The 21,175-nt window shown below is 37.9% G+C and overlaps 1 protein-coding gene across 5 annotated transcripts in view; it reads left to right on the top strand.

Moving 5' to 3' along the window:
• ADCK1 (aarF domain containing kinase 1) overlaps positions 1–21,175 on the top strand; it is a 171,342-nt gene that overhangs the window by 126,330 nt on the left and 23,837 nt on the right. For all 5 annotated transcript variants that reach the window (XM_074235624.1, XM_074235623.1, XM_074235625.1 and 2 more), the window contains one exon: positions 8,874–8,990. In XM_074235624.1, coding sequence (XP_074091725.1) covers positions 8,874–8,990 — 117 coding nt within the window. The remainder of the gene's footprint in view (positions 1–8,873; positions 8,991–21,175) is intronic.

Genomic DNA, 21,175 nt, shown 5'->3' with positions numbered 1-21,175 from the left:
TAAAAGATGTGTCATGGAGCAGCTGGTAAAGGGGTTGGGGGAAGTGTCCTCAATTAAAAGGTAATTCCTGGCAAATATCTGGATTTTCAGAATTTTGTTTATAGCAAATTTTTGTCAGCTTCCCAATGAGATTTCAGTAATCTTGAGAGAATTCCCCAAATTAATTTTCATTCACCTTAATTTAACCACCAAAATCAATAGAAGCCTAAAGGCATTTTTGAAAGGAAGGATAACTTTGGGGAATTAAATGAAAAAATGATGAGTATTATAGTGCTCAAAAAGTTGAGAATCACTGGTCTGTGATATGATATTTCCCTCCTTGTTAAGATCTTCAGGGGAGAGTCCCAAACTCCTAGGCAAGTGAGTTTTCAAAAAGAGAGCCTGCTAATTCACAGCAAATTTAGAGCCATCTCTACTCCAAATGTTCACATGGACTCTTTGTGCCCAACCTATGATGGAACCTGCCGAGCTCATTATTGTTCTGAGCAGCCCCAGTTAAACAGATGTACTGTTCTTTGACCCCTACATAGTGATATCATTTTGTTCCTCTTTAGGAATGAAGGACAGCAACATATTCACTCCTGGCGGAATTATGATTCAACCATCGTGGAAAATTATTTCTAATTATTCAAGAAAAGTTATAGAATTGTGCCTATTCATTTATTTGATGATTGTTTTATTAGATTGTACCTCAAGGTGGTTCTTGATAGACAGACATGATCCATCTGCACAATATTGTTCATTAAAATAATGACTTGATTTGTAGTAGCAAAAAGTTGTAAACAAACTATATGCCCAACAGTTAAAGCAAAGTTTCTTAACTTGGGTCCACAGACTCCAAGGGGACTACGAATAGATTTCAGGGGGTCTCTAAACTTGGATATACAAAAAAAAAAAGCTCATCTTTATTTTCTTATAATTATTTCCTTTTAATATATTTTGTGTGATTTCACATGTATAATGATTTTGCATTTTTCAACTTTTCAATGGATGAGGAAGTGGTGGGAGAGAGGGAGAAGATTCAGAACTCAAATTTTTAAAAAATAAATATTAAAAATTAATAAATAATAATTTTAAAGTAGAAAAACCTATAATTGGTTTCCTTTCCAAGCCTATGTGTTATATGAAATACATTAAGAGCATTATTCTGAGGAGTTTGTGGGCTTTACCCAATTACCAAAAGGTTCCATGATATACCAGCTTAAGAACCCTTAGAGTATAGGTAAACAAAGTGAGGAATATGAATATTCATGTATATCACTGTGCTCATAAGTAATAGTAAAAATAGTAAAAATTCAGAAAAAAACTATTAGGGGTGAGCATGAGGGGAAACCTTTTTACTTCACTGGTACTGTGGGTTATTTTTTAAAGATGTAACTTACATATCTTCATCTATGGAGGGGGTTTCTACAAGGGAAGTTTCTTATGCTGATGAAATTTTGGGTCCTCTACCTCCCACTCTACCCCTATGTCCCATACCCCAGGCCCCCCAAAAAGTTGCATGTCTTTTCAATTGCAATCACAATTTTTGTGATTTTTTTTTTACCTGCTTTAAGAAAATGTACTTTTTTGTCAAGTTATTTAATTTTATTTAGTTTTTTCTCCTGTGACAAAGCAATTTAGGGGAGAAAAAGTCTGTTGTAAAAATGTTTGGTATGGTAATGGATGTCAGATTTTATAAGCCAGATTGATATTTGCAAATATGTGTATTTGTAAAATTTCCCAAGTTAAAAAAAAGGAAGAGTATGACACCTTTTTTCTATTGTAGTCATGTGGTTTAGTAGATACTGTATAGGAAGGTATCATATAATATATTTCCCTCCAAAATAAACTTATGGATCATAGATTTAGATCTGTAAGGGAACTAAGAGGTCATTCAGCCCAGACCTCTTATTTTCCAGTTGAGGAAACAGATCCAGAGAAGTTAAGACACCTGCCTAATATCCCCTAAATAATAAATAGCAGAGGTGAAATTTCAACGATCATGCCCTTTGTCTCCATAACCACTGATCTTAACACTAGTACATGACTTCTGCCTAAAAAGCTTCAGGAAATAATGAGTTCCTCATATGTCAAGTAGAGACTGGGGTTCTTCCTTTTTCTTTTTCATTTTGTTTTGTCTTCCCTTTTTGGAATTTCAGAGCTGAAGGTACCTTGGAAATCATCTTGTCCAGTCTCTTCATTTTACAAATGAGGCAATTAAATCACAAAGAAGTCAAATGGCTTACTAAGACGGTAGAATCTAAGATTGGAAGGCATTATCTAGAATCTCCAAGAAATAAGGAAGTTTATTTAATTCTACTTATACATGAGGAGAAATTGCCAATGGAATACCTTTGACAAATACCCATTTAGTCTCTGCTTGATGACTTCCATTGATGAGGAACTCACTACTTCCTAAAAAAAACAAACCCCAAAACTCTTAAACTTTTAGAAATTTTGAATTATTAGAAAGTTTTTCCTTATATCAATTAAAACTTGTCTTTCTGTAACTTCCACTCTTCCTGTTTCATCTCTTCTATTGTCTAGGGTTAAATATATAAGTCAAATTTCACTGATAATTCTTCAGATATTTGAGATGGATATCACTTTCCCCCAAAGTCTTCCCTTCATCAGATTAAATACTTTTCCTTCATCTGAGCCTGCTCTAGTTTTTGTGTGGTCTGACCTCTTTTTGTTATATAGATGATAAAACTTAGTAGCCCAAGGAGGAAGTGATTTAACTAAAGCCCCTTTTTTTGGAGGGGTTGGAATGGAGGGGCAAACTAATCGAGGTTAAGTGACATATTCAGACCCATACAGCCAGAAAGTGGCAAGTGACTGAAGCCAGATTTGAAATCAGATCGTCCTGATTCCACTGACTTTATCCTATCTTATTACTTTTTTCACTTAGACAGGAAGTTTGATGGAGACAACATAAGAAAGGACAGAAGCCTAACAAAGATGTTGGAGTACAGTCAATGTGCCTCAGTTGATATTATGCTCAAACCTCTTGTTGATGTTAAGGCCTATCCCTTAACTTCTCTAACTTAGTCAAAACAATTTTCTTTTAAGTAAGCAGTGGCATTTTAGAGTCATTTGAATGTCACATCCAATGAAAAGCATTTAAAGTTCTCCCTGAGTTTCCATGGCAAACCCTCTTATTTTCCACATTTGATATTTCTGTCTTTTAGCAGAAGTGAGGGAATGCATTCTATCCATCAGGATAGAAGGAGTTGTGTTTGAAAAGAAGCTAGGATTGGAGAGAAGATATAGATGACGTGCAGAATGTGTGGTGGTAGACCATATGCCGGAACCTCTCAAATCTCTCATTTTCTCTTTACACTCAGTGCTTTTTATCTGGAATTTTCTGTTTGCAGCCTATCCACATGAAGTTAAGTCCTAGGGTTTTAATTTTCTCTTTTTAAAGTCTCAGGATCTCAGGTTAGGTTTCCAGTGTACATTTAGCTCTGGTGGGGACCTTAGAAGCCATTTTGTACATTTTACAAATGGCAGTGAGATTAAGGAAGTTATCCAAGATCTTTCAGGTAATAAGTAAAGTTATCCCTTCCACATCGCAGGGGTTGCCATGATCTGGAAAATTAGTATAAATTTTTTTGACCTTCCCTTCATACCAGAGAAGAAGTCTGAGTTATTATGGTATTAAAAGATAAAATATGTTACTATTATATAATATCACACATATATGTATGCATTTCTGAGTTTCTAAACATTTTCTGGGTCATCTGTTGACCTTCATGGGTTATCTGTGACTTCCACAAAACTCCCCCCAAGTTTCCATTTATTTTTTTTGCCATCCCATGATATGTCAAACACAATGGGAAAAGTCATGATATGGAAGGCATAACTAGTAGAAATAAGATTTGGACACCTGGCTTCAGATCTCTTGCTTCAAAGGTAGCAGGTTCTCCATTATCTCACACTTACTCCTTCATAATTGTAGTTTTCATCCAAATGAACGAAAGGGAAAAACTTAAAAGCAAAACTCATTTTCTTGTTCTCTGGAATCTATGGAAAACCTTGTAATTCTTCATCATAAAAAAAGGTCAAATGTAAATTTTAAGGAGCCTGAAGAGCCATTTTGTTCAACAAAGGACTAGGGTTTCAATTTGCAAAATATTAATAGTAAGGAAATGATTCTTGTGTCACAAACCTGATGAGTTCTAAGCATTCAAGTAGGTGGGAGTACCTCACATCTGTTACCTCATTTTTTTACATCTTGGGACAGGAATTATTTTTCTTGGTAGCATCAAGATGTGAATATATTAAGTAATTTACCCAATTGCTATGGAAAGTATATTTTGTATTTCTGTTGCACTGCTTACCTCCTTGTACCCTTCCCTGATTTTTGCCTTTTCTGGCTTTTTCCTTTCTTCTTCAATGTCAAAGGATGAGAGGAACTAGCTTATGAGTTAGAATCAACCTTTGTGCAAAGCCCAGAATGTGGGTAAAACTTGCCAGGAGGCTGAAAAGGAAGAAACTTGGGGATTTACGCCCAAACCTTCATCTCTAGCATCCTGATCTTGGTGACACCCGGAGCAAGGCATAGCCAAGACAACCCTTTACCAGGTAATCTTGAAAACATTGAGGGATCACTAAACAAGTTATCTCAGAGGAAGAAATTATTTCAAAGGAATAGAAAAAAAAATTACAGATGAAAAAAGCCCTACTTGGCTTTAGTTTAATTAAGGACTGTATCTCCTGAGAGAATTCATAGAGAGCTCCTATCTGGGAATACCCTGGAGTTCAAAGGATCAGTGGAAATATAGTCCCTTTTTTGAGGGAAGGGAAAGAAAATGGAAGACTGCTGTAGATTCATCCTTAGGACTGACTTCCTCTCTACCCCAGACCATATGAGGAATGGGATGAAGTCTCTGGTCTTAGATCCTTTAATGGTCTCCTACTCTTACTTTGTCATTGCTACAAAATTGTTATGACATTTATCTCCATGTGTATAAAGTCTAGCTTTGATGAAACTTTTTAGGAGATCACATCTTCATTCAAATACAAGATCCCTCTATGTTTCTTGTTTGTTGAGGAGGGTGGGGGAAAGAAAGCATTTGATCTAGTGGAGTGTAATGCAGCCTTAAAGACTTAAAAATATCATGTGTGTGCTCAGGTTATAACATCAGCTGTTGCAGTGGAATGAACCAGTGTTATTCCTCATTTGCAACCCCTCTTTTAATCTAGAATGGAATAGAGTTGAATCCTAGCACCCCCCTCCTACCCTGCCCAGGGCTAGTGCAGGATATGTCTTCGTCTTTAGGTACCATTTTCTCTTCTTTGCCCACCTCTTCTCTCACTTGAGGGCTGGAGAGTTAAGCAGTCATACCTTGTTACAGCAAGTACCTCACTTTTAATCTAGGAATAACATAATGGCCCTCAAATCCGAAGTCCCTTCCTCTGCTATTTTATAAAATTTCTATCAGACAAAGGACAGTTAAATGATGCAATGAATAGAGCACTGACACTGGAGTCAGGAGAACCAGAGTTCAAATTTGGCCTCAAATACTTACTAGCTATGTAATCCTGGATAAGTCACTTAACCCTGTTTGCCTCAGTTGCTCATCTGTAAAATGAGTTGGAGAAGGAAATGGCAAATTTTCACTCCAATGTTTTTGTCAAGACAATCCCAAGTGCAATCATGGAGAGTTGAACATGACTGAAACAATTCAACAACAAAATCAGACAAAATCATAATTACCTAGAGCCTCCAGTTAAGAAAATTTATAACATTTGTAGAGATTTAGTTTTAAGTTACAATTTACATTTTTTATATTTCCACCTAGCCTCTGATTTCCTCCCTTCCACTTTTCTCAACATATACTCACAATATAGACATGGGGGATAAACCTTCCTGGTCAGTCATGGGTATTTGTATGGAGCAAAATTAGAGTACAGTTTACTTTTTAGATAAAGAAAGAAATAAGAAAACAGTATATGACAGATTTTATTAAATCAATTCAATGGGAGGAGGTTGGTGAAATAGAACTTTTTACAAGGTGATTTCAGTCCTAGTTCTTTGTTCTGAGATGCTATCTTGGACCTGATGATCCACTATATTTTTTTTCTATCTCTCTCATATTTCCACTCTCCTTTATCTGTCTCTCTATTAAGAGAAATGATTATTTCTCTCTCATATTCATAATTGAACTTTTTTTTCTCTGTCCTAGTTCCTAGTCAGAAGTCTAGTCTCTCAAAAGGACAGGGCTGATAGAAGACAGGATTAAAATTCTTCTCATTCTATGTATTGCTACTTCAGCCAACTAGATCAGACTTCTAATCTAAAATGAATTCCTGACCATTATGTTCCATTCAAGCTAATTTGGCAAAGATAGATCCTCTGTCTAGGTTGCTTAAGGCTATGGGTGGTCTAGGTTCAATAGTGACATAATGTCACTCTCCTAGTCCCTCTTTGGCATGAAGCTGCTTCTCTTTGTAAAGTCCACCTCTTTTTAATCAATCAGAACAATCAGAATTGATAGCCACCCTCTTAAGCACCCACCTTTCCAAAGGCATGTGAGCCATGATCCCAAGATACAAGAGAGAAACAGCCTAATGATCAAGTCCTTTTATTAATAAAATAGTTAATTACCCCCATATTGTCACTCAAACTTTTTTTAAACATCACACTATCACTCTTTCTTATTTTTCATCACCTCTCAGCTATCACTTCTCTCTCCAGAGCATTTCATTCAGTCTCAGGTGCAGGCTAAGGATGCCAGATCTTCCACTGTTTCTCCTCTTGATCAGGTCATATAGGTCCAGCACCTACCTTTCACCCATTCTGCCCTCTAGAAGATTATGGCTCAGATCACTTTGTCAGCTCAAAGATCTCAATAGTCCAAATTTTTACTCAAGGCAAGGGGGGAAAGAGGACCCTCTAAACCACAAATCCTGGAATGCCAGTCAGTTTTCAAACTTCCATTGTAAGGCCCTACAGAATTTTTTTTTCAAATGCAACCATATTAACAACACTTGTCAATGACCTTTCTGATTATTAATGTCAAATGAGTCAATGGAGTCAATGTCCAAATGGAATGAACAATTCTTTCTAGTTGATGAGATATACTAAGTGCTCCTGTTTATAGTGTACTTGTTTCACCAAACTGTCCCAAATAATAAAAATCTCTCCATGATTATTTAAAAGAGGTTAGTGTAACAATACTTATAAAAAAAAAAACCCAACACTAAATGAATGAAAAATGCCTATTGTCTAGACTGTGACATACAATTGAAAAACCACACCATTGATTTAGAGCATTAACACATCAGTTGAACAAACACTGCAGATGGAAATAGACTGAGCCCATAATTGAATTAGGAGGATGAAAGTAGGCTATATTGCATTTGGGAAATTGTGCAGTATTTTTAACAATCCTAAACTTCTTCTAGGTTCAAAGACCTCTCGTTCCTCCTCTTATCTATACAAATATTCTCCCAGCAATATGATTTAGTTTCAAATCTTAGACCATCACAACCTATAAAGAATTAAATTTGTGCATGAGCCAGAAGACAATAGACACATGCTATTACTCAAGTAAAATATTGCATATTTACAGGAAGTAGTACAAGGGATTTCATTGAAACAAGGGAAAGTGAACTGGTCATTGGCTCAAACAAAATATGTATCTGTTCCCTTGGAAGGTACAGATCCATGAAATCATATATCTAATGTACCTTTGAATCCTGCAAGTGTGACTTAGGGGAATAAGATACTGGACTTGGAATCCAAACTCTAAGTAAGAATCTAAATAATTTCTGACAATTTCTAGCCAGTTGGACATATGTAAGAACCTTAACCTCTCTGAATCTCAAGTTCCTCAGCAGCAAAATTTAGAATACTGATAGTCTCTTAGTTTCTTTCTAGCTTAAAAGCTATAATCCTATGTTTACATAGGTATATTTACTTTTTGTTGTATTTATATAAGAATTTGCAATGATAACCATGAGGCTGTTGAAATTCAGCTTCTTTCCAAATTCAGATAAAATATGTGGTTGAACTAGTTGTGAAATATTAGTTCTATTCTTGATATTTGACTGTCCTTAAAGCCTTAAGGAGGAAAATGGGAAACTGGAAATCAGGAACCCCTGGTAGAGTCTAAGTGCTAAGAAGCTTATCCAGGGGGAATTTTTCCCTTGAGAGTGTTAAAATCATAAAAATCAATGTCTGACTCCCTTGCAAAGTGTTTCATTCCTTAAACAACAATTCCATTCAAAACCCATGGGAAAGTCTTTTTTTAAAGTTCCATTGTATAGATAGAGTAACTGAGACAGACTTATTAGACAATATATCTGAGGTCACTCAGTGTTGTTTTTACTGTTGTTCAGTCATGTCTGATTCTTTGTGACCCAATTTGGGGTTTTCTTGGCATAGAGACTTGATTGGTTTGCCATTTCCTTCACCAGCTCATTTTACAGATGAGTAAACTGAAGCAAACAGAAGTGACTTGCCCAGAGTCATGTAAATGTCTGAGATGGGATTTGAACTCAGGTCTTCCTGATTCCAATCATGGGAATTTCAATTTCCAATCCTAGCTTAAATTCCACAGTAATGTCTGAAAGTTACTAATGGGTAATGGTGGATCTTCCTTTTCTTGTACTGAAAAGGAGCCATCTTAATAGGAAGTCAAGCTAAAGGGCAAGATAGTAAAAAATACAATTAAACCAGGACTTGGTTTCTTTGTGACTTATTCTCTACCAGTGATTTTGTATTTTCCTCCTTTTCTGACTCATATGGTCATATGACCTCCTTTGTTCTCTCCACAGAGCCTTCCATTTTTCTGTTTGCTGTTCCCTGGTTGAATATCATCTTAGGATTCCCTTTCTTTGTTCTCCAAAGACTGTTCTAACCATTCTCTGTCCCACTTTAGGTTCCTCGCATTTATTGGGAACTGTCAACTCGACGAGTCCTCCTGATGGACTTTGTAGAAGGTGGACAGGTCAATGATAAGGCTTACATGGAGAAGAACCAGATTGATGTCAATGAGGTAAGAAGAGCATGTTGAATGGGAGAGGGAGAAGGTGTTGTTTTGGCCTGGGGAGCCCAATTTAGAGCTATACCACAGAGTCACAACTGGAGACCCTTATACTTTGCAATACTAATTATTGTTGAAGAAGGAACATATCAAGTTACAGGACCTACGTCTAAATATTGTGGAACTCGGGTCAAATTGGAAAATGTGATTTATTTCATATTTCACATTGGTTGCCTTTCACCATCACAGAGCAGTGACTTTCTCTTACTCCCTTCAGAAATAAGAAGGAACATTGCAATCATTAAAGCTTTTCCTTGCACAGTGTCCTACCCCTTCTACTTTTCTTCTGAGAGGTGAGCATTGATCTCTCTTCATTTGCTATTGATGAGCTTCAGAGTCAACCAGCTACCAAAGAACAATGGCACGAAATCAGTTGATCTTAATCTGCCCACCTGCTCTTCTCTGAGGTCCAGAAACAATCTTTCTTCTTTGCTCCCTTACCTCCACAGCAGAGTTTTTGAGGCACCAGGTGAAAAAAGGAGCCACAGGTTTGAGAGGTTTCTATTGGGCTATTGGGGTAGAGAATGTTAGGCTAAGTTTCTGTGGATGGACCTGAGACATTAATCACATAAAGAAGGGCTGAGTGTCTTCTTTGTCATATTGTCATTGTCAATTTGGAGCTATTGCCTCTAAAACTTGATTCTTGGGAGCCTGGGTAGATGATTTGAGATTAGTGAGCGCATCTGGCTCCTAGTATTTCTTTCTCTATCCATGGTTATTTTTCCAACCAGGCTAGCTGCTTTATTACTAGATACTATTGCATAGGATGCAGTTTTTAATTCCTTGTAGTTTTGTACTCTTGGGACAGCTGTATTCACAGTGGTTAAAATTCTGGACCTGGAGTCAGAAAGACCTGAGTTCAAATGTGACCTCAGACACAACTTAGCTGTATGACCTATACAAGTTACTTCACACCGTTTGCCTCACATTTCTTCTCTGTAAAATGAGCTTGAGAAAGAAATAACAAACACTCTGGTATCTTTTTAAAGAAAATCTCAAATGGGGTCATGAAGGGTCAGACACAACTGAACAGTAGCAAAACCTTTGTATCCTTAGCTGCTCCAATAAAATGAATTGTGTTTCCATGGCTGTTGAATGGAATTCTATAGGTAACCTTCCTGATTGAACCTAAGAGGGGGGGAACATCATCCCAACTTGGCCTCCTTCTTGTTCTTCCAGATTTCTTACACTTTACTCCTGTCCACATACTCAGTGATACTAACCTTATTGCCACTCCTCATAAACTCACTTCATTGCCCATCTCTATGCTCCCTACCTAGAATGCCCTCCTTCAATTTTACTTCGTAGTTACCCCATCTTCCTTCAGACTCAACTTAAACCCACCTACTCTGTGCTTTTCAACTCTACCCTCCTTGCTTTCCTCCTGTTATTTCTTTCTCTCTAAGATTATCTTCCACTTATACTCTAAAGATCCTTCATTGTCTTTTTGTGGGTAGGAACCATATGTTTGCCTTTCTTTTTGATCCCCAGCCTTTAACATAGTGTCTGGCAAAAAATAAGTGATTAAAAAACGTTTGTTGAATACTAGATCTATAGGGGAAGGAGATAAGAGCCAGGAATAACTGTGACCTCTGTGACCTCTCATCTCTTACTAGTGTGCCTTTCTCCCACTATATGTGGGAAGTTATCCTGGATGTGTCTTCAGTGGGAGAAGAGAGTGATGAAATTTGATGTTTTTCATTGTTCTTGAAGAAGACCATGACATCGGGAGGTGATACCATGACAAGCTCATGAATTGGATTTGAGTAAGGGGGTGCTGTGCTAAATCACCAACCTCACTTTCTCCTTCAGAACCATCTGGGTCCAATGGCAAGATATGAATCAGGACACTGGTGATTACTCTGGATGGGGAGAAGAGGGTATGAGAAGAAGGAACAGTAAGGGACATGATAGAAATCTTAGGTCACAGAATCACTCTATCTTGAAGTTGGAAAGACCCCATGATGATATTTGTCCTTTGTTTTCAAAGGCAACCATGACATCAGGGAGGTGATACCATGATAAGTTCGTGAATTGAGGGAGTGCTGTACACCAGGCTTACTTTCTCCTCCACAGCCATCTGGGTCCAGTGGCCAGATATGAATCAGGGTGATTGGAGATGGTTCTGGATGTGAGGCAGTCATGATTCAGTGAGAAGGAATCCCTTCTATGCAGCAGGGGAAGACTCTCTAAAATGAATCAGGACCCAGTCTCTCAAATCCTCCTGACTTCAGACCCTAACTGGGGATCAACTCAGTGGGAGCAGGGCAATGTTATCTTGGGGTAAGAGGAAGAAATGCAAATCCTGTGTATTCCAACCAGCACACAAAGAACCACAGTTCTTTGACCTGCTGGGCTGTCATGGGTGACCAAGCATCTCTACATCCATCTATACATACAAACAGTTTCATATGCATTTAAAACACATCCACTCACTCTCTTGCCACCCTGTTTAAATAGACCCTAGCTTTAGTCCGGGGGGGGGGGGCGGTAAGGAGCTTTGGCTAAGTTCAACTTTTTCCTCGGGTGACCTTAAAGATGAACTGAGCCTCCTTTGTCTCAGAAATGGGAGGGATCCCCAAACTCTCCCTCCTTTTCCAAACAGGTTGGTGACATTTACTTAATGCCTACTCTGGCAAGATTATCATTAAAGCTGCTCCCAAAGCACATTAATCTCTCTGGATCCTTGCTGGTGTAGGACTGTAATGGCATTTAATCGGAGGAGGCTTTGATTTTTAAAGACAAATGCAAACATAACATGATCTGTTAGTGGTACAGTTGCTTGTTCATGACCAAGAATGCTTGCCACTGGCTGTAAAGAGGATAATACGATGGAGAAGTATAGTGTAACGAGCAAGATCTACTCTTTACACATTCAGATGTATTAGTAGTCAAAGGACATGAGTTCAAATTCTGGCTCTATCACTTATTACTTCCTTGGCATTGTGTAAATAAAATTTCACCTAACTTCTCTGGGCCTCAGTCCCTCTTCTGTAAACTGAAGGGGTGAAATGGTGGCTTTTGAGGTTCCCTCCTAAATCTAAATCTATAATCATGTCAATTATGTTTCAGATAAGTGGAGAAGTGGGTTTAGAGGAAGAGGAAAGTGTGATGGACAATCATAATAATTTGCTGTTGTCATTAAGTCATGACTGACTCTTTGTGACCCCTTTTGGGATTTTGTTGGCAAAATCACTGGAGCAGTTTGCTGTTTCCTTCTCTGACTCATTTTACAAATGAGGAAACTGAGGCATCAGGGTTAAGTGACTTGCTTAGACTCACACAACTAAATTAAGTAGCTTTGGGCAGATTTGAACCTGACTTCAGGCTCAGCACATTATCCACTCTGTTACCTACCTGTCCTTTAGTAGAAGGAAATTTGGGCAGAAAAAAGAACACGAACCAAAAATATTATGGAATGGTTAATGAAATTATCTTCCTTGCACAGAGTCATACTAACCTTCTACCTGCCATTCCAACTTTAGTTTAGAAGTTTCAAGTCTAAGAAAATCAGACCCATGGCAAAGAAAATCGGTTTTTAATTTTATGTGACAGGGAGGGGCAGGCAGGGCTGGCTTGGTAATCAGATTCTAGTTCGACCTCTGCTGCTAAAGCTAGGTAATCTGGGGTGAATTAATTCATCGCTTTCAATCTGTTTCTTCCTGATTCATATCTGATCACTGGACCCAGATGACTCTGGAGGAGAAATAGATGCTGGTGACTTGGCACAGCATCCCCCTCATTCAAATCCAATCCATGCGTATGTCATGGCATCACCTCCCTGATGTTGTGGTCTTCTTCAAAAATGAAGGACAAACATTATTATTATTATCTTCATCTAGAAAACTGAGAGTTTGGGTTAGTTATTCTCGAATGTCCTTCCAGCTCTTATACCTTTTTTTCTTTGGGTGCTGCCTTCAGCTACTCTGGTATTAAGAAATGCCCATTTGAAAGCCTTATAAATAAACCTCAGCTAGAATTAAATGGATACCATCTGAGCATCTTTATACCCTCATGTGATGCTCTATAATAATAATGGCAGTTACAAAGTGTTTTTAAGGTTTGCAGTGTGTATGTGTTCTCTTATTTAGTCCTTTGAGATAGATGCCATTGATACCCTCATTTTAACCCCATTCATGGTGGCAAATTATGGATATTAAGGGGTTGCCTGTCAATTGAGGAATGAATGAACAAGCTTTGGTATAGGAGTGTAATGAAATATTATGGTGCTATAAGAGATGATGAACAGGGGCGGCTAGGTGGCACAGTGGATAAAGCACCAGCCCTGGAGTCAGGAGTACCTGGGTTCAAATCTGGTCTCAGACACTTAATAATTACCTAACTGTGTGGCCTTGGGCAAGCCACTTAACCCCATTTGCCTTGCAAAAACTTTTAAAAAAATGATGAATAGTAGAACCCAGGAGGGATGGGAATTCAGGGAAGCCTGGAAGGATTTGCATGAACTGATGCTGAGTGAGATGAGCAGAAACAGAAAAACACTGTACACCCCAACAGCAACATGGGGATGATGATCAACCTTAATGGACTTGCTCATTCCATCAGTGCAACAATCAGGCACAATTTTGGGCTATCTGCCCATCTGTGATGGAGAATGCCATCTGTATCCAGAGAAAGAATTGTGGAGTTTAAACAAAGACCAAAGACTTTTACTTTTAATTAAAAAAAAAACACCATTATCTTATGTAATTTTGCTGTCTCTTCTACTTTATTTTTCTTCCTTAAGGATATAATTTGTCTCTCATCACATTCAATTTAGATCAATGTAATACCATGGCAACAATGTAAAGACCAACAGACTGCCTTCTGTTGGGGGTGGGGGGGAGGGAAGCAAGATTGGGGGGAAAATTGTAAAATTCAAAATAAATAAATTTAAAAAAAAGAAATGAACAGACAGATTTCAGAAAAACCTCAAAAGACTAAGTTGAATTGGTGCAAAGTGAAATGAACAGAACGAGGAAAACATTGTTCACAGTATTAGGGCCATTGTATGATGATCAGCTGTGAGTGATCCATCTCTTCTCAGTAACACAATGATCCAAGACAAGTTCAGAGAAATCATGAAGGAAAATGCTATCTATATCCATTTAAAGAACTGTTAGACTCCAAATGCAAATTGAAGCATATTTTTTTCAGTTATTTTATTCTTCCTCATAGTTTCTTCTTCCATAACTGAAACTAATATGGAAATATATTTTATATGATAGCCCATGTATAAACTATTTCAAACTGCCTACCATTTTTAGAAGAGGGGAGGAAGGGAAAAAACTATGAAACTCAAAATCTTATAAAAATGAATGCTAAATTTTCACAATATGTAATTGGAGAAAAAATAAAATACTTTTATAAATTATTATCCTCATTTAACATTTGGGGAAACTAAGGCAAAGAGCAGTTAAATTACTTGCTTGGGCTCACACAGCTAGTTAAGTATCTAAGGAAGGATTTGAATTAGTCTTCTAGACTCCAAGACTTCTTGACCTGGCGCTTACATGAAAATTTTAATTTACATGATTACAATCTGATGGACTGTTTTATCCTAAATAAAGTTCCTCACATCCCTCACATTTTACATGTTTGCCTTCTGTAGAAACTTCAGGGTGCCAAGATAATATCATTGCATACAAGAACTTTGGAGCTATAGCTTAGGAAAAGTTGATGTTGTCTGTTATTCTGGGACCTCAGACACTTGACACCAACTGCATGACCTTGGACAAGTCACTTGACCCTGATTGCCTCACATCCAAGACCATTTCTACTTGTCCCAATTCCTATCTGGCCACTAGACCCAGGTGACATCACACAGCATCCCTCAATTCACTGCTTGTCATGACATCATTTCCCTGATGTCATAGTCTTCTTCAAGAATGAAGGACAGGTGTCATCATCATCATCATCATCATCATCATCATTACTTAACTTCTCAGTGCTTTAGACCAGAGGTGTCAACTCTAATAGAAACAAGAGCCACAAATCTGTACAAAAGAATCCTTGTTGGCTGTATATTGACTTGGTTTTAAAATGTAATGTTATCTATGTTTTACTGTAATTTTATTTACTTTGTTAAATATTTTCCAATTACATTTTAATCTGGTTCAGACCCCACCAGGGAGTGTTTAGGGCAGCATTCAGCCAGTATGTTTAATACTTCTACTGGAGGCAACTCTGTATAACTATTAGTTGCCAAGACAATGCCTAGTTATAGGGAATTTACTCAACTGGGGGCTGCCTAAACCAATAAAATCATAAATCCAGAACCTATCCCTTATTTTTATTATCGCTATCACCATGAGAAAACATGATAAAAGAATTGTCCTGTTCTTTCTCTCTTCTTGATCACTTTAGAGTCCCAGAATCCACCCCATATCCCAGCACCCTAGGGGATATGACAGATCCATCCTGAAGCCCCATCACCTGCCTGTCCTAGAACCCTCGGGGAAGCTGGCTGCCCATTCTGGCCCCTATCTGTTTTTGTCTTTTTATATCAGAAGCAGGTATTGCTTCAGGGCCTAATCCAAAGATCATATTTGCCAATTACTTTAAGAGCTGGCGACAGTGATTCTCATTGATCTTGTTAAGAATAAAGGTCGGATTGCAGTTTGTTTCTCTGGGCTCAATATTGCCTTCTTGTGCCAAGGAACTAGTATTGATTGGCGGACCTTTATCGAAGGTTAATTGGATTTTGGTGAGTGTGTTTAGGATCTTGCTGGTCTTGGGGACCAATTTAATTTGCGTGAAATTAGCAGAGGAAAAGGAGGGTTGGAGCTGGTAGTTGGGGGAGGGTTCTGACTAGAGGCCAGACCAGGGGACAAGTCTGTTGTAACACTGGATATCTCTGGAAGAAAGTAGTCTGTAAAAAGACTAGGAAAAGAATGATAATTTTTACTCTCAAGGCAAAGCCACCCTGAAGCAGAAAGAGATGTTCCACTTCTTTCCATCAGACACATATATTTTTGGACATTGGCCAATGTGGAAATTTGTTTTGCTTGACTATGCTTATTAGATATGTGAATTTTTTTTCTCTCTCAAATTTTTTTTTTTGGAAAAATTTGGGATATTAAATTGGGGAATGGAAATAAAGACAAGCAATAGGGTTATAAAAAATAAAAAAAAAGAAAATTGGAAAAAAAAGCTGATCATGGAAGCAGTTTTTAAAATGCACAGAAGAGGGGCAGCTAGGTGGTACAGTGGATAGAGCACCGGCTCTGGAGTCAGGAGGACCTGAGTTAAAATCCAGCCTCAGACACTTAATAATTACCTATCTGTGTGACCTTGGACAAGTCACTTAACCCCAATGCCTTGAAAAAAACAAAAAACAAAAAATAAAATGCACAGAAGAGAACAGAAGGAAGGTCAGTAGGAAATAGAGAAACCTCCTCAGCTTTGAAAATAACATTGAATTTGTTATATACTTGTAGGCAGAATCAAACTATATGTGGTACAGATTTATAACTGTCTGAATGGTTCTCTTTTCCTGTTCTGTTTTGTATATAGAAAGTCTCCTCTTCGTTGGTGTTAAAAGTTCAAAATAATTTTTCAAAAAATTTTGTCTCTCTGTATAGGACTTACAAATAAACAACAACATTCTGGAAGGAAGTTTTACATTTCTAAATCTGATTCTTCCCTGGATCGTGGGCCATCTGGTGCTCTGCATTCATTTTATATTGATAAAGTATGGAGACTAGGGAGGTTAAGAATTTTTTTTTCCAAGATCACTCACGTAGTGAGCAGACAGGCTTTCTGATTGATTCCCTGTATCATCCTTTTTCTCTGACCTTGGCTCTGATGCTTGATCACTTCTGAAATCCTCTTATCATCCATTTGTGAAAAGGATTCTCTGAGGTTCATAGAATCATTGATTTTAAGCTAGAATGGATTGTAGAGGTTATTTAGTCCAACACCCCCAAGTAACAAATGAGTAAACTGAGGCTCACTGTGCTAATGAGACCTCATTACCACATATAGGTTTAATAAGGGTGAAATTAAGGGCTATGACCCATCAAAAAGATGGCTTACAGTTCTTCTACATATATGTTCTTACTATGACAAGGACATTTCATCTCCCTACTCTGGCCATCTTCTCTGGTTGTCCCCCATAGCTGCTTCTTGGTTTCCTTCAAGTCCCAACTAAAATCCCACCTTTTCCCTCTTAATTCTAGTACCTTTTCCTCTCTTGATTATTTCCTCTTTATCCTGTATATGATTTGCTTGTACATAATTATTTTTATGGTATCTCCTCCATTAGATTGTTAAGCTCCTTGAAGGCAGGCACTGTCTTTTGACTCCTTTTGTTTCCCTAGTGACTGGTATGTAGTAGATGCTTAATAAGTGTTTATTGACTGACAGAATAATGATCTTGAGTAAAAGGATGAGGCTCTAGTTTGAGAGAAGAAATGAGGTACATAGAACTTGTCATGAGCTCCTATATTTCTTTTCAGGAGATGCTCAACCTGACCACAGTAGGGGCAAACCCATGAAGGTTTCCACCGGGAGGTATGTTCATGCATTGAGGTAGTGTGGTAGAATTGACAATTAAGGAGACTTGTTATCAGATCCATGCTCTGCTCCCTGTGTGCCTTAGTAATTTGGGGCAAGTCTTGGATAAAATGAGGATAATAATATTACATTGCTTAGTATTTAAGATTGTTGTGAAAATCAAATATAATATAGTGAATTACTATTAAATATAAGTAACTGTTATTATTCTCTCAGAAATCTTGGAGTGTCTTTCTCCTTCCTCTTACTGCCCACTTTCCAGTCTCCCTTGAGCACAGGGATTTCAATCTTTCTACTTTCTTAATTCTTCTTAGAGACTGATTAAACCACAAAGTGCAGAGGTTGAGGCCTCTGTGTTCAAGGGAAACAGAGAAGTCTCTCATTCAAAAACAAACAAGTACAATGTTTATTCTCTTTTTTTTTCTTTACTTATTCCCCAGTGGGGAAAAATTATGGAGCTAGTTTCTCTGTGTTTTCTGTTCTAGAAGACTGCAGTGGCTGTAAGCATCAGTAAATGCTCTGGAGGTTGGATCAGAGCAGCTAAAAAGATATAAAATCTCTGTCTACTTAAGGTGCAAGAATGATAGTATTCATTTCTGTCCAAATGCTCTTTAAAAACTTGGCAATATTTATGGCAGATGAATTTCTATGGGGTTCCTTTCCTTTAGTAGCAGCGGCAAAGATTAACTAATATAATTACAATCCATGGTCTTCCTCCTTATTTTGCCAATAAAATGCTTATTGAAAAAAGTGGGGGGATTATTGGAAGATACATAGGGAGGAGCCTTTGCACCCATTTTGTAGATGGGGAAAAATGAGGTAGAAAAGATTAAAGAGATTTATCTACGAAGAGCTAGTGCCAGATAGTGGGGACTGGTATTGGGAGCTCCTAAGTTCTGTTTTCTTTTGTTTTATGGGTTTTCTAGCTCACTGCTTCCCTTGGTGGTCTTGGTCTTTCTTCTAAGACACTCCTGAGAACAAAAATAGACTATTCTTTTGGGGGTGGTTACAAATTAATCCAAGCATTATGGAATAATTAAAGACTTTCAGTCAGTTCTAGTTTTGAGAAAAATCTAAAAATAGCTCCTTGATTTAAATATTATTTACTAAATTAATTCTTTACTCAACCTTTTAATAGACTCCTGTTTTCCCCCTACTGCTACAGAATAACGCTATTGTGTAATTACTTAGAAATTACTTACATGAGTGGCATATTCTTTTTTACTAAGAAAAATTAAAAGAATTGTCACCTCCATGAAGCCTATACTGTTGTGCTGAGTTAATGCTGTTGGTTAGCCAAATAATCATTGGTCTCCCAACTGAATACAGATAAGATATCTTCTCTGAATGATTACCACCTTGGCTTATGAATTCCTTGTAGAATCATGAGGCAGTAGGACCTTGAGAAGTCATCTTTTCCCTTCCCTGCCTTCAGAGAGGTACAGCACCTAGTTATTTTCCTAATACATTCACACTGGATAAGATTACTTCTAGAAGCATCTTGGTATACTAATGATTTTTATTCATCTGTGTTCTGAAGCATGGATTGAGACTATTGGGAACAGGAAAGAAATATCCAGCCATATTATCTAACATTTGAATCCTTGATGCATCAAGAGCTGATCTATGAAGAATCAGGAGAGTTTTCAAATTAATATTGGCAGACCCCTCAAAGAGAATGAGTCTCTTTCTCATCTAGAGCCCCCTAAAGAGTTATTTCATGGTTAGTTCCCTAGTAAATAAAAATTGATTTTTAGGGAGGCATGAAGAGATGTAAATTATTCTGAATGTGATTTTGTTCCCCTAAGTATTGTTATATAGGTAAAATTTGGTTCAAGTCAACATCTGTGGCATAGTGGAAAGAGCACTAGCTAAGCAATATGGAATACTGAGTTGTGATGCTCCCACCAACTAGTTATGTGACCTTGGGCAAGACACTTCAAAAGATTATTGAATTTGGAGCTGGAGGAGACCTTGGAGAGCATCTAATAATAGAATCACAGAATTTCAGTTAGAAAAAATTCATCAGAGATCTATCAGCCCAACCTGTATTTGATCAAGATTCTCTGTAATAACATTACTGAAAATTATTTTCCAACCTCTGCCTGAAGATCTGTAATCGAAGGAAACCTTTTACTTCCCAAGGCAGCCCATTCTCTTTTGGGATAGTTCAGATCATTGGGAAGTTTTTCCTTATATCAACTCCACCAACTTCCATATGCTACTCTAATTCTGCCCTCTGAAGTCACGCAGAACAAATCTAATCCCCTTTTCACTTAAAAGCCTTTTAAATGGTTGGAAGATAGCTAGCATATATCCTCTAAGTCTTCTCTTCTCCAGGCTAAACATCCCCAGTTTTCTTCAAACAATCTTCATGGCAAAGCATGAAGCAGCAAGGCATCCCGGGAGAAAGGACAGGATGCTACATGCATCTTGTGAGTCAACCTGCCAAACCACTAGCTCCCCTCAAACCACAGGAACCTGAACCTAACAATACAGGAAATGACTTTTTGTTGTTGTTTAGTTGTTTTCAGTCATGTCTGACTCTTTGTGACCCCTTTTGGGAGTTTTTGTGGCAAAGATACTGGAGTAGTTTACCATTTCCTTCTCCAGTTCATTTTACAGATGGGGAAATTGAGGCAGACAGGGTGAAGTAACTTGCCCAGGGTCACACAACTAGTAAGCATGTGAGGCCAGATTTGAACTCAGAAAAATGTCTTCTTTACTCTAGACCTGGCAACAGTATCTGCTTTGCCAATTGCCCATGTACAATGACTTTTGTTGTTGAGTCATTTTTCCATTCATGTTTTACTTTTTGTGACCCCATATGGAGGGTTTTTTTGGGGGCAAAGATATTGGAGTAGTTTGCTGTTTCCTTCTCCCACTCATTTTACAGATGAGGAAATTGAGGCAAAGAGGGTATGGGTAATGACCAAATTTTCTTTCCCAGCTTGACCCCCCCCCTTGACTTTTTTACCATCTCTGCCCTAGCAGGTTTCCCCACCATGAAGATAGATGCCTTCACCTCTATGGACCCCTTCTCCAATTGTTGAGTTATTGCCCAGAATCACCATTTGAGGAGGTGCCTAAGCTGTTCATGCCATTTCTCTTCTGCCTTTGTTCCTGACTCTGGACTTTTTCAACTTCTTCCCAATTCACCTCTTCCCTTCACCTTCTTTTTGCTTGTGTTCATAGTCCCAATGCATATCGCCTTGCCTGATATATCCTGGTACATGCTCTCTCTGTGTGGGTATCATAGATGTATTATCATGTGTTTTGCTGACATACCCTAAAGATGATGGAGTCTTTCCACCTGATTTATGTCTAAAATCTCCTATGTATGTTGTCTTCCCATTAAAATGGGAACTTCATAAAAAACCAGATCTGTTGCTATTCTGTATGTAACTCTCAGTGATTAGAACAATGTTTCATAAGCAGCGAGTGCTTCCAGTATATGCTTATTCATTCATAATCTTTTCCATGCTCCTAGTTGTCCCCAGCAGACATGCTTCCAGCTTATCAGGTCCTTCCAAAATGGGCTAGCTAGAACTAGGACATGTGACCAGGGCAGAAAAGAGCAAGACAAAGACCCCCACCCCACCCCCGCCACCTTGTTCTAGATG

Source organism: Macrotis lagotis, chromosome 4 (genome assembly GCF_037893015.1).
Source record: "Macrotis lagotis isolate mMagLag1 chromosome 4, bilby.v1.9.chrom.fasta, whole genome shotgun sequence".
NCBI classification, from domain to species: Eukaryota; Metazoa; Chordata; class Mammalia; order Peramelemorphia; family Peramelidae; genus Macrotis; species Macrotis lagotis.
Note: the sequence above shows the minus strand (reverse complement) of the source record. Positions and strands in the feature narration are given on the sequence as shown.